At 44.8% G+C, this 19,156-nt stretch overlaps 1 protein-coding gene across 6 annotated transcripts in view; it reads left to right on the top strand.

Moving 5' to 3' along the window:
- Positions 1-19,156, top strand: part of LOC137504419 (nuclear RNA export factor 1-like) — a 122,037-nt gene that overhangs the window by 76,653 nt on the left and 26,228 nt on the right. For all 6 annotated transcript variants that reach the window (XM_068232827.1, XM_068232825.1, XM_068232823.1 and 3 more), the window contains 3 exons: positions 1,375-1,490; positions 7,961-8,003; positions 14,680-14,749. In XM_068232827.1, the coding sequence (XP_068088928.1) occupies positions 1,375-1,490; positions 7,961-8,003; positions 14,680-14,749 (229 nt within the window). The remainder of the gene's footprint in view (positions 1-1,374; positions 1,491-7,960; positions 8,004-14,679; positions 14,750-19,156) is intronic.

Here is a 19,156-nt window from a genome sequence, read left to right as displayed (position 1 = left end):
AAGGGGAAAACACTAGATATCAGGTACTGTATAGAGTAGGGAGCGGGGCCCAGGGAACTGTATAGGGAAAGGAGGGACACTAGACACCAGGGATCTGTATTGGGGGGGGGGGGGGGGCACTAGGCACCAGAGAACTGTATATGGGAGGGGGGCTATTAGACACCAGGGAAAAGTAGAAGGGAGGGAGGAGGCCACTAGACATTGAGGTTGGCTCGCGACTTGGTCTCAGTGTTCAGTGTGGGCCCACTTTGTATTTGAGTTTGACACCCCTGCCCTATAGTCTGAGAATGAAACTGACGCTAAATCTCCTAGAGTCTGATTCTTGGATGCTAGAGGGAGAATCACCAGCTACAGAGGATGTCTCCAGACTTAGAGAGTAGATGGAGGAGATAAGTAGTTCCTCCTGCTGTGCTACTCTGCTGTGAGGGGAGTTGGGAGGAGGAACAGTGAGGACACACTCAACAATGCATGCAGAGGTACTACAGCTTCCAGCATGTCACCACACGGCACCAGCATGCCACCTAGAGGCACCCAGCATTCCACCTAGAAGCACCACAACATCAGCTTCACACAATATGCCCTCATTGAGGCACCACAGCTCCCAGGATATCACCATAGATGCACCAAATTTCCCAGCATACCACCAAAGGGCTGTGGAGCATCTATGGGGGCATGCTGGGACACTGCCTATTTATGTGACACTGCCTATTTATGTGACATGCTGCTTTTTTTTTTTTTATCAATGTAAAGGGTGGCTTCATCCAACATTTTGTTGGGCAGGCCTGATTAAACCGCTGTTAAGTTCATGTAAATTTGGCTCCACCCATGATCACACCCATTTTTCGTCTGGAGCGCCCAAAAGTGCCCTGGATCTCTTAGGATCCTAGCAATGCCCCTGATAACAACTAATAGTCATGTGACTCACGTGACAGAACTGTGCAAGCTATGAGTCCGTAGCTACTCGTAATATAAATGGTAATGTCAGGCTGATCAGCTGTGACAGGGTTAACTTACCCAGAAGTCCGCGGGATCTTCTGCGGTCCATTTGTGTCACAGGAGAAGTCCACAACTCACTACTGTGCTTCCTCCATCATGCCGGACGGAGGGAGCGCGGTAGGGAGTTGTAGAACGCGGCCAATAGACCGCAGAGGATCCTGTGGACTTCTGGGTAAGTAATCCCCCCCCCCCCCATTACCATTTATATTGCACAGTAGTGTGTACGGTAAGGAGTTGCAGGGGTGGAGCAGTTGTTAGTATCGAGGATTCTGATTGGTCGCTCTGAGATGAATGGGAAAGTCTATCTGTTGAGCTGACACAGTAGTAAGTGTAAGATAATGGCAGTGTAAGGTAATGAGTGTCACTGTTGTGTTTTAGCGCAAAGACAATCTCTGATCAAACACAACCAGCTGGAAGTGGTGGGATTCCTCTGTAACCTGCCAAAAACAGAACATGATCTCCAATCCGTGACGGTGGATGTCTGCTACCAGAATGTAAGTGCTGCCCATACCTCCTCCTCTGCTAGTGCGTGTTGTCTGTGAGCTCTATGGTAACATTCCCCATCACACTGCCTTGTACTGCAGTGTCTGTGAGCTCTATGGTAGCATTCCCCATCACACTGCCTTGTACTGCAGTGTCTGTGAGCTCTATGGTAACATTCCCCATCACACTGCCTTGTACTGCAGGGGCTGCAGTGTCTGTGAGCTCTATGATAACATTCCCCATCACACTGCCTTGTACTGCAGTGTCTGTGAGCTCTATGGTAACATTCCCCATCACACTGCCTTGTACTGCAGGGGCTGCAGTGTCTGTGAGCTCTATAGTAACATTCCCCATCACACTGCCTTGTACTGCAGTGTCTGTGAGCTCTATGGTAACATTCCCCATCACACTGCCTTGTACTGCAGTGTCTGTGAGCTCTATGGTAACATTCCCCATCCCATAGCTGGGATCAGCTATTAGGTTGACATCCAGGTGGCTTGTAGCGAGAGCAGCAGCTTGTGTGGCAGAATCAGTGAAGAATTCCACAAATGGAGAATGGCACTCAAAAGTGTGCTTCAAATTTCTGCCAACTACCGCTCCAAACCCCATGTGCAGGCATCCTGTGGACACAAATTTAGGCCCCCGGCTTCAATACAAACAGTAGGCCGCAATCCGCAGCCGAGTGCAGACATTGTGGCCCATATGCAATTCAGTTTTCTCCTGAGTCTTATCTTAGGTGATATTTTTACACCCCTTCATAGAATCCCTTTTAAGCCACTAGCAAGGAAATACTCAAAATAATTTTGATAGTACCTTATTTTTACTTTATGGCACTTTCTCAATTGCAAAATGCTGAAAAGTTATTTTAGAAAGAAATTGAAAAATTATCTCTTAGGACAAAGAATTCGGGTGAAAAAGTTAATTGCATATCGGCCCGTGTTCGCTGTTCCAGCTTAGCTTCTCCGTGCGGAGTGACACTCGGGCTAATGCTGCCACTTCAAGCCGCCTGGAGGACCGCATGCCGATCCAGCTTAGCAGCTGACCCCCAGCTGAGCTGCTGCTTCGGCAGTTTAGACCACATGAGGGGCTGTGACTGCCCTGAGGGAAAGCCTTGGTCCCAGGGCTGCACATAGTGGGACAAGGCTGACAGCAGTAAGCCTTCTGTCTCCCCTCTTGTGCTCAAAAGTAAGGATAAGCGATCAAGTGGCAACTGCAGGCCCTGGACAGCTTCTCATGCAAGCAAGCATACACCTAAGGTGAGAACTGTCCAGGGGGCAATATTCCCTGTGGCAAACAGCCTCTGTGAGTGCTTCTAGCTTCCTCTATTTGCACACATGACCTGCTTGCATGAGAAGCTGCCCAGAGCCTGCAGTTACCACTTGATCGATCATACCGTACCCACCACCCGATTTCCCCGGCAATTTTTTCTTGAGTGACGAGCGATCGTTTAGGCGATCTCGTGACATAGTACAGATGTGTTCACGCAACGATAATGACCACCATGGCAGATCGGATGTTTTAAGATCCCCAACAACTCTGTGCAGAGTAATGCAATTGCTTGACTTCCCGTTTGCCACAGTCGTGTAGCATGTGACATCACCTGCAAGAAGATGCATTGGGCAGCGCTCATCATTGGGGGACGTTGCCCCGTCCATCTTCCTGGGTCGTTGCGGTGAGTGTGTAGCTTTACTTTTGAGCACAAGACGGAAAACGGAAAGTTTTCTGCGGTGAGTGGGAACACTCCACAAGATGCCCCTGCATCAAGGATGCACCAATATTTTTTTCCCGTTTTTAGTCCTTTAAACCTAAGTGCATCTTATGGTCAGGTGCGTCTTACGCTGCAAAAAATACGGTAGCTGTTTTGAGCTCATATTTTATTCATTGTTTGCCATACAGTGGCTTGCAAAAGTATTCGGCCCCCTTGAAGTTTTCCACATTTTGTCACATTACTGCCACAAACATGAATCAATTTTATTGGAATTCCACGTGAAAGACCAATACAAAGTGGTGTACATGTGAGAAGTGGAATGAAAATCAAGCATGATTCCAAACATTTTTTACAAATAAATAACTGCAAAGTGGTGTGTGCGTAATTATTCAGCCCCCTTTGGTCTGAGTGCATAGACATTGCCTGATGAGTGCTAATGACTAAATAGAGTGCACATGTGTGTAATTTAATGTCAGTACAAATACAGCTGCTCTGTGACAGCCTCAGAGGTTGTCTAAGAGAATATTAGAAGCAACAACTTGAAGTCCAAAGAACACACCAGACAGGTCAGGGATAAAGTTATTGAGAAATTTAAAGCAGGCTTAGGCTACAAAAAGATTTCCAAAGCCTTGAACATCTCACGGAGCACTGTTCAAGCGATCCTTCAGAAATGGAAGGAGTATGGCACAACTGTAAACCTACCTAGACAAGGCCATCCACCTAAACTCACAGGCCGAACAAGGAGAGCGCTGATCAGAAATGCAGTCAAGAGGCCCATGGTGATTCTGGACGAGCTGCAGAGATCTGCAGCTCAGGTGGGGGAATATGTCCATAGGACAACTATTAGTCGTACACTGCACAAAGTTGGCCTTTATGGAGGAGTGGCAAGAAGAAAGCAATTGTTAACAGAAAAGCTTAAGAAGTCCCGTTTGCAGTTTGCCACAAGCCATGTGGGGGACACAGCAACCATGTGGAAGAAGGTGCTCTGGTCAGATGAGACCAAAATGGAACTTTTTGGCCAAAATGCAAAACGCTATGTGTGGTGGAAAACTAACACTGCACATCACTCTGAACACACCATCCCCACTGTCAAATATGGTGGTGGCAGCACCATGCTCTGGGGGTGCTTCTATTCAGCAGGGACAGGGAAGCTGGTCAGAGTTGATGGGAAGATGGGCGGAGCCAAATACAGGGCAATCTTGGAAGAAACCCTCTTGGAGTCTGCAAAAGACTTGAGACTGGGGAGGAGGTTCACCTTCCAGCAGGACAACGACCCTAAACATAAAGCCAGGGCAACAATGGAATGGTTTAAAACAAAACATATCCAAGTGTTAGAATGACCCAATCAAAGTCCAGATCTAAATCCAATCGAGAATCTGTGGCAAGATCTGAAAACTGCTGTTCACAAACGCTGTCCATCTAATCTGACTGAGCTGGAGCTGTTTTGCAAAGAAGAATGGGCAAGGATTTCAGGCTCTAGATGTGCAAAGCTGGTAGAGACATACCCTAAAAGACTGGCAGCTGTAATTGCAGCAAAAGGTGGTTCTACAAAGTATTGACTCAGGGGGCCGAATAATTACGCACACCCCACTTTGCAGTTATTTATTTGTAAAAAATGTTTGGAATCATGTATGATTTTCGTTCCACTTCTCATGTGTACACCACTTTGTATTGGTCTTTCGCGTGGAATTCCAATAAAATTGATTCATGTTTGTAGCAGTAATGTGACAAAATGTGGAAAACTTCAAGGGGGCCGAATACTTTTGCAAGTCACTATATGTAGCCATGACTGTAAATCTAAAGCCTGAAATTGAGGGATCAACAAAACGTGGAGGATTTTTATCAGAGCCCAGATTTGCTCTTCACTTGAGAGCCCGAGGTGGGCTCAAAAAAAAAAAAAAAAAAAAAAAAAAAAAAAAAAAGCTACCTGATCCGTGGGGCTAAGTGGATCAGGTAGCCGCAAAAATCGTGCCGCTCCTGTGGGCCGCGTTGACCTATAGGTCACGACGCTGCAAAGAGAGACTGTGTCTCTTACAGCGTGCAGGGAGGCGGGGGAGCGGCAGGAGGCACGGCTAGGGGGAGAGAGCTGCTCAATGGCAACTCAGGAAACTCTGTAGGAACGCCGCTGGCTGGTGTTTTGAACAGGGAATCACAACATCAACAGAGATGACATTTTCAGGATTATAAAACCTCGACTGACAGTCTTGTACACACCTATGAGGCAAGTTGCACGGCGAGGATCAGGATCTGCTCCCTTGCAGGGCTGAAGCTGTACAGGCTGACTAGGAGCCTGTACAGCTTCAGGCTCCTAGTCGTGCAAAGGTCAGTCTGCCAGAGTGCAGTTAGAACAAACTGTTTTGGCAAACGAAGATATTACCAGCATTCCCAATCGCTGTAAATTCTGATTAAACTTGTGTTCAGAAATTTGCAAAAAGAAACATGCCATGCGATATAACACATCTGCTGGAAACTAGCACTATAGTAGAATCCCTTTATAGTAAACTCTAAAGGACTGGGCAAAGTAGTTACCTATATCAGAAATTGTCATACTGAAGCACATAAACTATACTATAGTACTGGATCTTACAGTAATTCAGTCAATAATTGGGAGTCATTTTTCTTCTTTTCAATGCTTCAGCAAGTGAGCACAGACTGCGTCTTAAAGAGACACTGAAGCGAGAAAAAAAATATGATATAATGAATTGGTTGTGTACTATGAATGATTACTAGAAGATTAGCAGCAAAGAAAATATTCTCATATTTTTATTTTCTGGTATATGGTATTTTTTCTAACATTGCATCATTCTATAATATGTGCAGATTACACAACACTCAGCATTCAAAATGATTCTTTCAGAGCAGTCTGTGAAGTAATGACCTCTCCTCTGGCAGAGAAAAAGTAAATAGTTAACTAACAGTTGAGATAATAAAAGTCAGAAAACAGCCCTCTCCACAACTTTGAAAGTCATAGAGATAATGGCTTTTTTGCATAGAGATAACAACTGGAGTTTCTTAACTCTTCCTGTACTGGAAACAACTAGACTGATGTATCTGATCTTAATGTTTTATTTCTTAGCTGTACTACACATACAAATCATAATATCATAATTTTTTTTTCGCTTCAGTGCTCAAAATGCAGGGATTGGCATGCAATAATCACACAACAGCTTGCACAGGAAGCATTAGTCTCACCAGTTAATGAGGGTAAAGTACTTAGTGTCCTCTGCATATTTCTGTGCAGCCTGGATGATACTGTAGCTTGCAGCCATGCACAAGCAAGTTAGAGATGACAGGGAATTCCCACTGTAATCAGGCAGCAGCTTACACAGTAAGGATAGGTCTCGCTGGCTGGTGCTTTTGAGGTAATCCATGCAGGCCCAGTGTAGTGTGCAGATAGTGAGCAGACAAGTGGCTGCCAGCTCGATCATGGGTCCCTGACTGATGGATGACTCATTGGTCCGTCCACTTTCCACTATAGCCAGATACAGAATACTGCAGGGGCGAAAAAAAAAGTTTAGTATAACAGAAGTTCTAATATATCCGGGTTTACTATACCAGGTGTTTATTCCATATGCTTAGAATGGTGCTTGGCCGGGACCTGGACATCTAGTTTACTATACAGAAATTTATATCTTTACCACTACAGGACCGTGTCACGCCAATGGGTGGCTCCCCCAGGACTGCCTAACGCCGATCAGCTTAAAGTCCAGGGAGAGTGTGTTGCAGGGCTTGGATGACGGAGCTCCGCTCCGCCTTCAATCTCCCAGCGGCGATCGCCGCTAGGAAGACTGTTAGACGGCTAAACCGCCGTCTTTTATGCCTGTACAGCGCTGCGATCTAAGGCAGCGCTGTACTGGGGACAGCTGTGTGACACGGCTGTCCCCTTCATTGGCTCGGGGGTGATCCGCTGTCATAGGCTGAAGCCTATCACAGCCGATCACAGTGATTGGCTGGTGGGGGGAGGGAGGGAGCTAGAAAAAAACCGAAAACAAAAAACACACATTTACTGCAAAAATAATATAAAACATATTTACAATAAAATAAACAAACCTACTGGGAGCTAACTTTGCCCACTAACAGAGAGCTCTGTTGGGGGGCAGAAAGGGGGGGGGGAATCATCACTTGTGTGCTGAGGTCATGCTGCCCTGCAGCGAGGCCTTAATGCTGCAGTGGCCTATTTAGGTAAAAATGGCCTGGTCTTTAGGGGGGTTTAACACTGTGGTCCTCAAGTGTTTAAAGGACACATCCGTGTTAAAAAAACAAAAAATGAACAAGATCTACTTACCTGGGGCTTCCTCCAGCCCCTGGCAGCCAACCTGTCCCTCCCCTCCTTTGCAGAAGCTGACCTCACTAGGTCTGCATCTTCTGCTCCCGCATGAGGCCGTGCTGCTCGCGGTCACGCTCTCATGGCTGGGAGCATTTTGCGCAGGCGCAGTAGTTCTGCACCTGTGCAGAACGCTCTTGGCCATGTGAGTGCAATCACGAGCAGCGCGATCTCTCCAGAGCTGCGGCGAGGGACAGGTTGGCTGCCAGGGGCTGGAGGAAGCCCCAGGTAAGCAGATCTCATTTACATTTTTTACTCTGACCTGTCCTTTAAACAGAAGATGGAAAATGTATCTCCTAGGAGAAAACTTTAGAGAAAAAGTGAATTGAATAGGGGTTCTAGAGTGTAAGCTGCTCTTGGCGGATACTAATGTAAAGCTGCAGGCATGAATGTGTTGGCACTACAATAATGAGTAAAATAATTAAATGAGTTGTGCTTCTTCCCTGTAGGCCTCGGTCTTGTGTTTTAGCGTTGAAGGAAGATTTAGACCAGGTGAGCAAAAAGTTCAGAATAGCATCAAAAGTCGTGTATTTATTGTATTTCATTTTTTGGAGGACTAAAGCTTATTTACCATTATGATTATTTAGTGTTTATATAGAGCCGACATCTTCTGCAGCGATGTACAGAGTATATTGTCTAGTCACTAAAGGCTCGTACCCACGCTCTACTTCTAGGAACGACGGGTCCGTCAGACCCTCCCGCTGAGCGGATCGTTCAGAAACAGCCTTATCAGTCTGCCGACAGCGCGTACACACGCTCTACTGTCGCTGGAACGCCCGCGGGAGGGTCTGATGGACTCGTCGTTCCTGAAAGTAGAGCGTGTGTATGAGCCTTAAAGGGGCACTACAGCGAAAAACTGTAAAATATGTGCAAACCTATATAAATAAGTACATTTTTTCCATAGTAAAATGAGCCGTAAATTACTTTTCTCCTATGTTGCTGTCACTTACAGTAGGTAGTAGCAATCTGACAGAAGTGACAGGTTTTGGACTAGTCCATCTCTTCATAGGGGATTCTTAGCAAGGCTTTTATTCTTTATAAAGATATTCCCTAAAAAGGATTTAAACAATTATGCTGCCCAGCTTCCCTGCTCCCTACACAGTTTTTTGGCAGTTGGACAGAGCAACTGCCATTCACTAAGTGCTTTTGAAAATAAATATATCCCTGAGAATCCCCTATAAAGAGATGGACTAGTCCAAAACCTGTCACTTCTGTCAGATTTCTACTACCTACTGTAAGTGACAGCAACATAGGAGAAAAGTAATTTTATTACTCATTTTATTCTGGAAAAAATGTACTTCTTATTTATATATGTTTGCACATACTTTAAATTTTACAGTTTTTCGCTGTAGTGCCCCTTTAACTGTCCCTCAGAGGGGCTCACAATCTAATCCCTACCATAGTCATATGTCTGTTAAAGGGCAACCAGGATGTATCCTAGTCTAGGGCCAATTTTAGGGGGAAGCCAGTTAAAGGGGAACTGAAGCGAGAGTGATATGGTGGCTGCCATATTGATCTCCTTTTTTTTTAATTGGAGAAATAAACATAAGATTTGTACAATACATGCATGTCGTTATCTACATTAAAAGAAAATATCTCAGCATATTGATAGGCGATATATAAATTGTTTCGGTGTTACAATTGCTGATGCTTTAAATTCTATTGTACAATTTTTTTTTCTCCCTTTTTTATATTTTAATAACGTCTTCCTCTTAAGGAGGAATCGCAAACAAAAAAAAAGTATAAAAGATGGCCCTGAACCTCTAATTATCTTTAACGCTAGATATCTATAGAGGGGGACGATTACTCTCACCCTTCATCCCAAGGGTAGATCCGCCAGGGGTCCCGCCAGCTTTCATCACCAGCTTTTAGGGCCCATAGTGGATCCACTATTATTTTGTATCCTACCATAGCATCCATTAAAAATGCAGTGATACCAAAGAGGTATTATCACAGTCAGAGCTTAACTTGAAACCATACCAGTTGCCCGGCTGTCCTGCTGATCTATTTGACTACAATAGTGTCTGAATCACACCAGGAACAAGCATGCAGCTAATCTTGTCAGATCTGACAATGTCAGAAACACCTGATCTGCTCTATGCTTGTTCAGGGGTTATGGCTAAAAGTATTAGAGGCAGAGGATCAGGACGACAGCCAGGCAACTGGTATTGCTTAAAAGGAAATGAATATGGCAGCCTCCACATATCTCTCACTTCAGTTGCTCTTTAACTTCTATGTATGTTTTTGGGATGTGGGGGGGAAACCGGAGTGCCGGTATGTATGTACGTGTGTATGTATGTATGTGTGTATATGTGTATGTATATATGTGTATATATATATATATATATATATATATATATATATATATGTATATATATATATATATATATATATATATATATATATATATATATATATATATATATATATATATATATATATATATTACAGTGTATGTATATGTATATATATATATATATATATATATATATATATATATATATATATATATATTTATTTTTATATATATTAGTTAAATGTTGCCTAATTTCAAAAGTACACAAAGAAGCTTGTTGTGAAATGTCACAGATCAGTCTCTCGGAAGTATAGTAGAAGTTTATTTGCTGTACAGGAGACATGCACTGAGTAGCAATGTCTGACGAGGATGGATCGGAACAGAAGGTGCATATACTCCAAATCACACATTACAATCATTCTTCCTACCTAGACCTTGATTGGGTACTTACAAAATATCTGAGCTAACTATTGGAACACCCAATACTGCATAAAATCAATACATGAATACATATAAATACTTAGAGACTCTGTAACAAAAAAACATCCCCTGGGAGGTACTCACCTTGGGAGCTGGGAGCCTAATGCCTAAAATACACGGGTCAATCCGGCAGCCGATTAGCCGCCGGATCGACCCCAGCCGCATCCCAGCTCGTCCGTGCGGATTGATTGCCGCTCGTCCCCGCCGGCGCTTCCTTATCAGCGCCCGATTCCCTGCCATTGTCCGCTGGCGGGGATCGAGTGGGCGGGAGTCGAGCGGCTTGATCGGGCCAGCTGATTATGATCAGCTGGTCGATGCACGGCTTCCCCATCCCTGTAGCTGCAGGCAGTCCGCGGTGGCTCACCTGAAGCGTCCCGGAATCCTCCCTGACAAGCTTGATAAGCGCTGATTTATGTACCTTCCCTGGCTCCAGCGGGGGCACTGTTGCGACTCTCAGCACGGAGATAGGCGGAAATAGCCGATCTCAGTCAGTCCGCCTGCGCAGTAGAGCGGACCGACATCGATTGGCTATTTCCGAGAGGAGAGCCGATACTGCGCTAGAGCTGGGAAATATTTATATCCCCGCTATTCGGAGGGGCTGCAGCGAGACCGCCATGTGACACAGGAGTATGGGGGAAGCCTGGATAGGATCTGGAGGCTTCCCCCACCCGAGGTGAGTACCCCCCAGGGGTACTTTTTCTTGTTACAGATTTTCTTTAAGTAGATGAGGTCAGTTAGTTGTTAATTATTATTAGAGGTATTTGTTTTCAGCAGTTGCTTGTTTAACCACTTCAGATTCCGAGGTTTTTACCCCTTAAAGCTAATGTAACCCCGGTTTAAAAGAAAAAAAAAAAAGGCAGATACTCACCTAAGGAGAGGGAAGGCTCGGTCCTAATGAGCCATCCCTCTCCTCTCCCGGTGGCCCCGGTGCTGCGCTGGCTCCTCCGTTCTCATCCCACGCCGAGAGGACTTCAGAAGTCTTCGGGAGCCGAGTCCTCCCGAAGACAGGCGGCGCACACGCGAATGCGTCATAGAGGGCGCACGCGCAGTGTAGAGCGGCCCGTCTTCGGGAGCACTCGGGCTCCCGAAGCATTTCCGAAGCCTCCCTTCGGGCGGGAGACAGCGGTATTTGACCGAAACGGTCGAATACCGCTATGGGGGAGCCAGGACAGCAGCGGGCACCGGGAGAGGAGAGGGAGTGCTCTATGGGACCCAGAGCCTCCCTCTCCTTAGGTGAGTATCTGACTTTTTTTTTAAAAAACCCGGTTCCCATTCGCTTTAAAGGGATACTGTAGGGGGGTCGGGGGAAAATGAGTTGAACTTACCAGGGGCTTCTAACGGTCCCCCGCAGACATCCTGTGCCCGCGCAGCCACTCACCGACGCTCAGGCCCCGCCTCCGGTTCTCTTCTGGAATTTCAGACTTTAAAGTCTGAAAACCGCTGCACCTGTGTTGCCATGTCCTCAATCCTGCTGATATCACCAGGAGCGTACTGCGCAGACACAGACCATACTTGGCCTGCGCAGTATGCTCCTGGTGACATCAGCGGGATCGAGGACACGGCAACGCAGGCGCAGCGGTTTTCAGACTTTACAGTCTGAAATTCCAGAAGAGAACCGGAGGCGGGGCCTGAGCATCGGTGAATGGCTGCGCGGGCACAGGATGTCTGCAGGGGACCATTAGAAGCCCCGGGTAAGTTCAACTCATTTTCCCCCGACCCCCTACAGTTTAAGGTTCCTGACAATTTTGACAGATCATCAGTGTCACTATTGATACAGCAATTACTTTTTATTGCCAATGCCATCAAACGGATACATATATTTTTCTTTCAGGACAAACTAGACTTTCTTGTGGTAATATTTTTTTTCCAAGTGTTTTGAAATTTCACAGGCGCTTAAAGAAAATTAGGCGTAAACGCAAAAATGACTTTTTTTTTTTTTTTTTTTTTATGGTTCTCCCTTCTTAATTTTTACACAAGTGCCACAGTTCTAAAACACCTCACAATACATTACTTGGCTGGTCCCAGTTAAAACCCTACATGCCATATTTCATCACTAGTTAGGCATGTAGCTTACCATAATGGCTGGCATGTGCGTCTGTAGTGTCAGGGCGCACAGTTTGGGGACCCCAGTTCTGTATAGATGCATGGAGATTCAGCGTGCTCCTAGTCCTCCATGTCCTCTTCCCTCTCCAGCTGCTGTAATGAGATTCTGATGCTCGTATTGGTTTACTGGTGCCCTCTCAGCGCACGTCGGCTCATGCAGTCAGAGGGCACCAGTAAACCGGGAAGGATGGAGGACTCGGAGTGTGTAGAGCAGCAGAATTTTCTGTCATTACAACGGCTGGAGACGGGAGGACTTGGATCATGCTGGCTGGATAGGTAATGGCTTCCGCTGCACTCGGCACTTTGCATATTCGGACCATAAGATGCACTGACTTTTTCTCCCCACTTTTGGGGGAGATGAAAAGTGCGTCTTATGGTCCAAAAAAATACAGTAAATGGGGTGGGCGGGCTTATGGGAGGGAAACCTAGCATCTGAGAAGGACTCTGCCTTAGACAATACATTGTCTGGTTCAACTAACCTCTAATCTCAACTGGGGCTAGAGTTGCTGTTTAACAGAACTCACCGCTAAACCAGATAAGTCTGATCACATGACAAAGTATTAAGGCTCTGACTGGCTAGTCACCGTTATGTGCCACTTCTGTTTTCTGTGTAGACTTGAAGGAGAACTTCAGCCTAAACATCAGCCTGTCATCAAGTTACATTAGTTATGTTAATTAGAATTGATAGGTGCGTGTGTTGGAAATCAGGAACTCCATTCAATATGTGTCTTTTTGTTTTAAACTAAAATTTAATCAAAAGAATTTATAAAAAAAAAAAAAAATTAGAATTGATAGGTAATATAATCTCGTACCCACCCTGTTTTAAAACAGGCAAATGTTTGTGATTCATGGTGGCTGCCATCTTTGTCATGGGGCAGCCATCTTTTTGGTTGAAAGGAGGTGACAAGGAGCAGGAGACACAGTTCCAACTGTCCTGTGTCCTTATTACCCCACCCAGCTGCACACGCTAGGCTTCAAATGTCAAATTCAAAATGTAAAAAAAAAATTGCACCAAAACAGCAGAACGAGAACAACAACATCAGAAACCTTATCATGCTTTGCACAGCATCAGGGGAAAAATGCCCGGGCAGTTTTCTTCTGTGCAGCTAAAAATGAGGCTTGTATAAGAGTAACAAAGTTCTGATGCCGTGAAACTGTTAAAGAAACGCCAAGCCTTTCCAGTGCTGCTGAGTAAATTTTTAGTCCGGAGGTTCACTTTAAACAGGAAGTGAACACAGCAAATCAGAGCCTTTCAAATCTATCATCTGATCAAACTGATCTATTTTCCCATACATTCTGTTACACAAGTGACTCCGCTAGGGTGGACCTGATCTATTTGCAACTCTGCACATAAAGTCTACATGGGACACGATAATAAAGTTTGGGTTATCATCAGTGAAAACAACAAAAACAGGTTTTTGATCCAGAGGTATATCCTGGAAAATGATATGCAAATTAGCACTGTTGATAACCGTATCGGGAGAAAGTTCCCCTGTGTCAGGAGAAAGTTCCCTTTTATTTTTTTCAATTCTGTTCACTCTTCAATTAGATGGATGTCTTCACTGACCAACACGGAAAGTCGGCTTTCAGTATGACTTTGCATCATTAAATCTGATGCTTCTATTTCAGGATCTGCTGAAAATTCTAACATGTATTTTTCACTGTTGATTACCTGTGATTGTTTAGTTTATCATCACTGTTTTGCATGAGTTTAGGGTTGCTTTTAGGGCTTGGAGGGGCCCCATCTGCATTTATGAAACAAAGGTGGGATCCTTAACAAAAAAGCTTGAATTTTGAATGAGGTCACATATGGCAGTCTATAAATGCATTCCAGTGTTCTCCCCAGAAACTTTTTCCAGCCAGGTGGCATGATAAAGTAGCCGGATGGGAAGAGATGAGAGAATGCAGGGCCGGTGCATCTATGCACAACTCTGCTTACAGCATAGGAGGAGGTGAGCCGATGACAACCGGGTGCTCACCAAAACTAGCTGGGTGGAGCACCCGCCTAAAAGAGCCTGGGGAGAGCACTGCATTTTATTTGAGTTTGCTTTGCTTTTCTGATACTGTAGCATTTTACGTTCTTTAACTGTATTGAATTGAGTGGGAGGCTGTGGTCAAACTCACTTCAACCCAAATGAAACAGTATGCAAATGAAATAAAAATGTACATAAGCCTTTGAGGAACTGCAGTGATTCCATTACTACATGAAGTCCAATAATGCATCTCTAGTTCGGACTTTGGTGATGGTGCTTTCTGCTATTAATCCATAATAACTTTTTTTTATTACAGTGGAAAAGTCAAAGAGCGGTTTTATCCCCTTCAGGCGGACTTTCATAATTGTACCATCCCCAGGAACTGGGTAAGCTCAAAACTATTTCATTTTATGCCTTACACCTTGCGTTAGGGAACTATGGAGGCTGCCATATTAGGGAACTATGGAGGCTGCCATATTGAACAAAGTCTAAAAAAGAATTCCAGTTTCCCGGATGTATTGTTGGGCTTTTTACATCTCAATCTTCTGAGTCTCTACCCTGAAACCTCCATAGCACTCTCAATTCGGTAGATAGATTGCTCGATGGATCATTTCCGGCATGTCCGATCTGATTTCAATCGTTTTTCTGATTGATTTTCTGATATTTCTATACAAATCGATCAGAAAAACAATTGAAAATCAGCTCAGACCTGTCGGAAAGTATCTATCGAACCATCTATCTTTCCATTATGCAGGAGAACAGAGGCGCCAAAAGGATAAAATGAAGCTAAATGAGCTTAAAAAGCAAATTCTTGGTAAATAGAGGCGGTAGTGGTGGACTTACCTCCTCCAAGTAGACACACAACGACTGTAGTAAAGACAGTCATTATATTTTATTTATGAACTCCAAATATGCAACGCAAGTTGAAGAGAAATCGAGAGCCCAATATGGTGTAGTATGTCAAAATTGATTGGATAAATGAAACAGTGAGATGGTAATACTCACAAACACGGGTTACCACCTAGGTAACCACTCATTAGACAGGTGAGGAGATTAGACCTGTCCTCACTCAGGATTAAGAAGTCGCTCTCTGTAGATAGGAAGAAAGGGGGTAGATCACCCCTCCACCTGGGGTGGACTCAAATATATTGGTAGGTGAACAGAGGCGCCAGAAGGATAAAAGTACATAAAATTTTTAAAAAATTGCTGGGAGGAAGTGGTGGACTCGCCTCCGTTAAAGCAGACACCAAGGACTGTAAATATATAGATATACACATTTATTGAAAATACCCCAAAGATGCATCTTTGGGGTATTTTCAATAAATATGTATATCTATATATTTACAGTCCTTGGTGTCTGCTTTAATGGAGGCGAGTCCACCACTTCCTCTCAGCAATTTTTTAAAAATTTTATGTACTTTTATCCTTCTGGCACCTCTGTTCACCTACCAATAAATATGCAACGCGTTTCTCAGGTTTGATCCCGCTTCATCAGGCAATAACAACGGAGCAATAGCATATGTGGTCAGTAGAAGAGCCAGACACCTCTGTTGCGTAATGAAGCGGGATCGAACCTGCGAAACGCGTTGCATATTTGGAGTTCATAAATAAAATATATTGACTGTCTTTACTACAGTCGTTGTGTGTCTACTTGGAGGAGATAAGTCCACCACTACTTCCTCTATTTACCAAGAATTTGTTTTTTTAAGCTCATTTAGCTTCCTTTTATCCTTTTGGCGCCTCTGTTCTCCTGCATAATACTGAGTCCACCCTGGGTGGACACTTGAGGAGGGGCGACGCCCGAAACATGTCGTGTATTTTGTCATGCTTGGTTTCCTGTGAATACAGTGGTTGAAAAGGCCTTCTGAGTGCGGTCTCTGATTTCTATGATCTACAGTGTGGTTTAGCAGGAGTGGTGTACCTGCTGGGGACCTGCACCGGCCTACAGGTCAAGACGACTGACCTGGTGAGTGGTGGTGAGAGGGTGAATCTACAAACACCCTGGGTGGAGGGTTGAACCCCCTTTTTCTCATCTACAGAGAGCGACTTCTTATTCCTGAGTGGGGTCAGGAAAATCTCCCCACTTGCCTTTACAGTGGTTGCCTAATGGTAACCCTGGTTTGTGAGTATTAATATTTATCTAGTAACCATTTACCAGTACATATTACACTATTGGGGCTCTTGGTGTTCCTTGTTTTTATCTATCTTTCCATATTCCCGTATTCCCAGCAATAATGTAGGATGTAAGATTGTTCTTGTCCATTGTTTCATAGATTGTCCGTTGTTGGCAAACATAAAGTACTTCTGAACTGTTCATTACCTGTTAAATAAAACCCCACACACAGCTTAACTCTCCTACTCCGGGTTCCCCTTGCTGTCGTTTCCATCCTGTCAGCTCTCCCGTTCCACCGACATTTATGAAAGAACCCTGCGGCGGAACGGGAGAGCTGACAGGATGGAGAAGAAAGCAGGGGTAACCCGGAGTAGGTGAGTGAAGCTGCTTATTTTTTTAACAGCTGTTCCGGGAACGGGAGGCATGGTGGATGGATTCCCTGGAGACGCTTCAGCCAGATAGGCTTAAAGAGAACCAGAGACGAAGCACCCTCATGAATTTTACCTTATAAATCAGTGGAAACATGACAGTAAACACCTAATCTGCTCTTTGTTTTATTGTTCTCTGTTTAATCTGACTGTTATCACCTCTGAGAAGAATCCCCGACTGAGCACTCAGACTCAGCTGTAATCTTTCCGTAGAAAAGCTAGACTGTCTTCTCTGGTGTCTTTTCAAGCCCAAGCCTGCCCCCTTGTGGCTCTGCTATAATGACTCAGCTATAATTATTCCCTGCAAAGCCAGACTGAATGCTCAGTCCGGGATTCTTATCACAGCTGATAACAGACACTTTTAGCAGTGAGGATGAAACAGAGAGCAGGGTAGGTGTTTTCTCTAATGTTCCCACTGATATATGTGGTAAAATACACAAGGGTGCTTCGTCTCTGGTTCCCTTTAACCACCCTGGCGTTCTATTAAGATCGGCAGGGTGGCGGCGCAGCAGTATTTTTTTTTATTTTTTTTTAAACCATGTAGCTAGCCTAGCGCTAGCTACATGATTCCCCCCCTCCAGGCGGCGTCTTACTCACCTTTCCGATCGCTTCCGGTGCATTACCCCATCTGGAAATCCCGTTCTGAACGGGATTTCTTGGAGGGCTTCCCCCATCGTCATGGCGATGATCGTGATGACGTCATCGACGTCGTGACGTCATCGGGAGTCCCAATCCACTCCGCAGCGCTGCCTGGCACTGATTGGCCAGGCTGCGCAGGGGTCTCGGAGGGGGGGCACTTACGCGACGGGTAGCGGCGCATCAGCGGCGAGCGGCGGCGATCGTCCCCCACACTCAGCTAGCAAAGTGCTAGCTGCGTGTTTTTAAAAAAAAATTGTTAAAATCGGCCCAGCAGGGCCTGAGCGGCACCCTCCAGCGGTCATGGACTAGCTGAGCTCGTCCATACTGCCAAGGAGCTTAATGATGAATTTTCATGGCATTGTTTTTTATAATGTTCATTTATTGCTGCTCTAAGGAGCATGTGCAGTAGCCCAGACTGATCCCGACTGAGCCCATTACCGGGGCTGAATGGCAGACCACGTGAGAACGGTGAGGTACTTGCACGTGTTTATGCTGCAGGAGGAAGCAGTGGGTAAGTATCAGTAGTTCTTTTATCGACAGCTCTGGTACACTTTAAGCTTAACATTTTCATTAAAGAGAGCCTGAACTGAAAAATAAGAAGTCAAAATAACCATACACAGGTCATACTTACCCCCTGTGTAGTCTACTTCTCCATCTTTCTCCTCTCCTGCATCCCATTTATCCTCTGTGATCAATGGAATTCTCCGTCCTCCAATTCAAAAATGGTCATTACCCCATAACCGCTTCCCGGTCAGCACACTGTTTAACTGTAATATCATCCACTTGAGCCATAGGGAAACATGGACTTAAAGAAGAACTCCAGTGAACATTTTACTGTTGGCAGATGATGTAGCTGCTGCATGGTTTTTGGCAGTTGGAAACAGCTGTAAACAGCTATTTCCCACAAAAGTTTGAACTTTTCTTGTGGGAGGGGTTTCACCACAATATCAGTCATACAGTGCCCCCTGATGGTCTGTTTGTGAAAAGGAATAGATTTCTCATGTAAAAGAGGGTATCGGCTGCTGATTGGGATAAAGTTCAATTTTTGGTCAGAGTTTCTCTTTAAACTTGCACATTCAGTTGTAACTGACAGCTGCTGATATATAACTGACAGCAAATGGTATATTTCAGTTCTGAAAAAATCTTGTCAGAACTGGAAGGCATCACTGTAAGAAAAAAAAATGTTGAGCTTCTGAGAGGAACTGACAGCGAGGTAAGTATGTAATATTCAATTGCATCTACGTCATGTGTTTATTTTAAATAATTCTACTCCCTTCCGGTTCCCTTTAAACTGGTGCCCGCTCACTAGTGGTATTTTTATGAGTTGCATTAAGTTGAAACCTTCTGTAATTGCACTGGGCACATGAGAAAGGGTGATCCAGCCTGTAACTTCCTGCCGGCGTTCTCAGTACATCCTGCTTTACAAATAAGTGAAGAATATTTTGTGGTAATCGCTGTTGCTTGAAAGTATTAAAGACAGAAGATCAGCAGGACATCCAGGCAGTGTGCATTGTTTATGGCAGCCTCCATATCCCTCTCACGTCAGGTTCACTTTACAGTAAAGGACACCTGACGTGAGGGGGATATGGGGGATGAGTTATTTATTTCCTTTT

Source organism: Hyperolius riggenbachi, chromosome 4 (assembly GCF_040937935.1).
Source record: "Hyperolius riggenbachi isolate aHypRig1 chromosome 4, aHypRig1.pri, whole genome shotgun sequence".
Classification (NCBI taxonomy): Eukaryota; Metazoa; Chordata; class Amphibia; order Anura; family Hyperoliidae; genus Hyperolius; species Hyperolius riggenbachi.
Note: the sequence above shows the minus strand (reverse complement) of the source record. Positions and strands in the feature narration are given on the sequence as shown.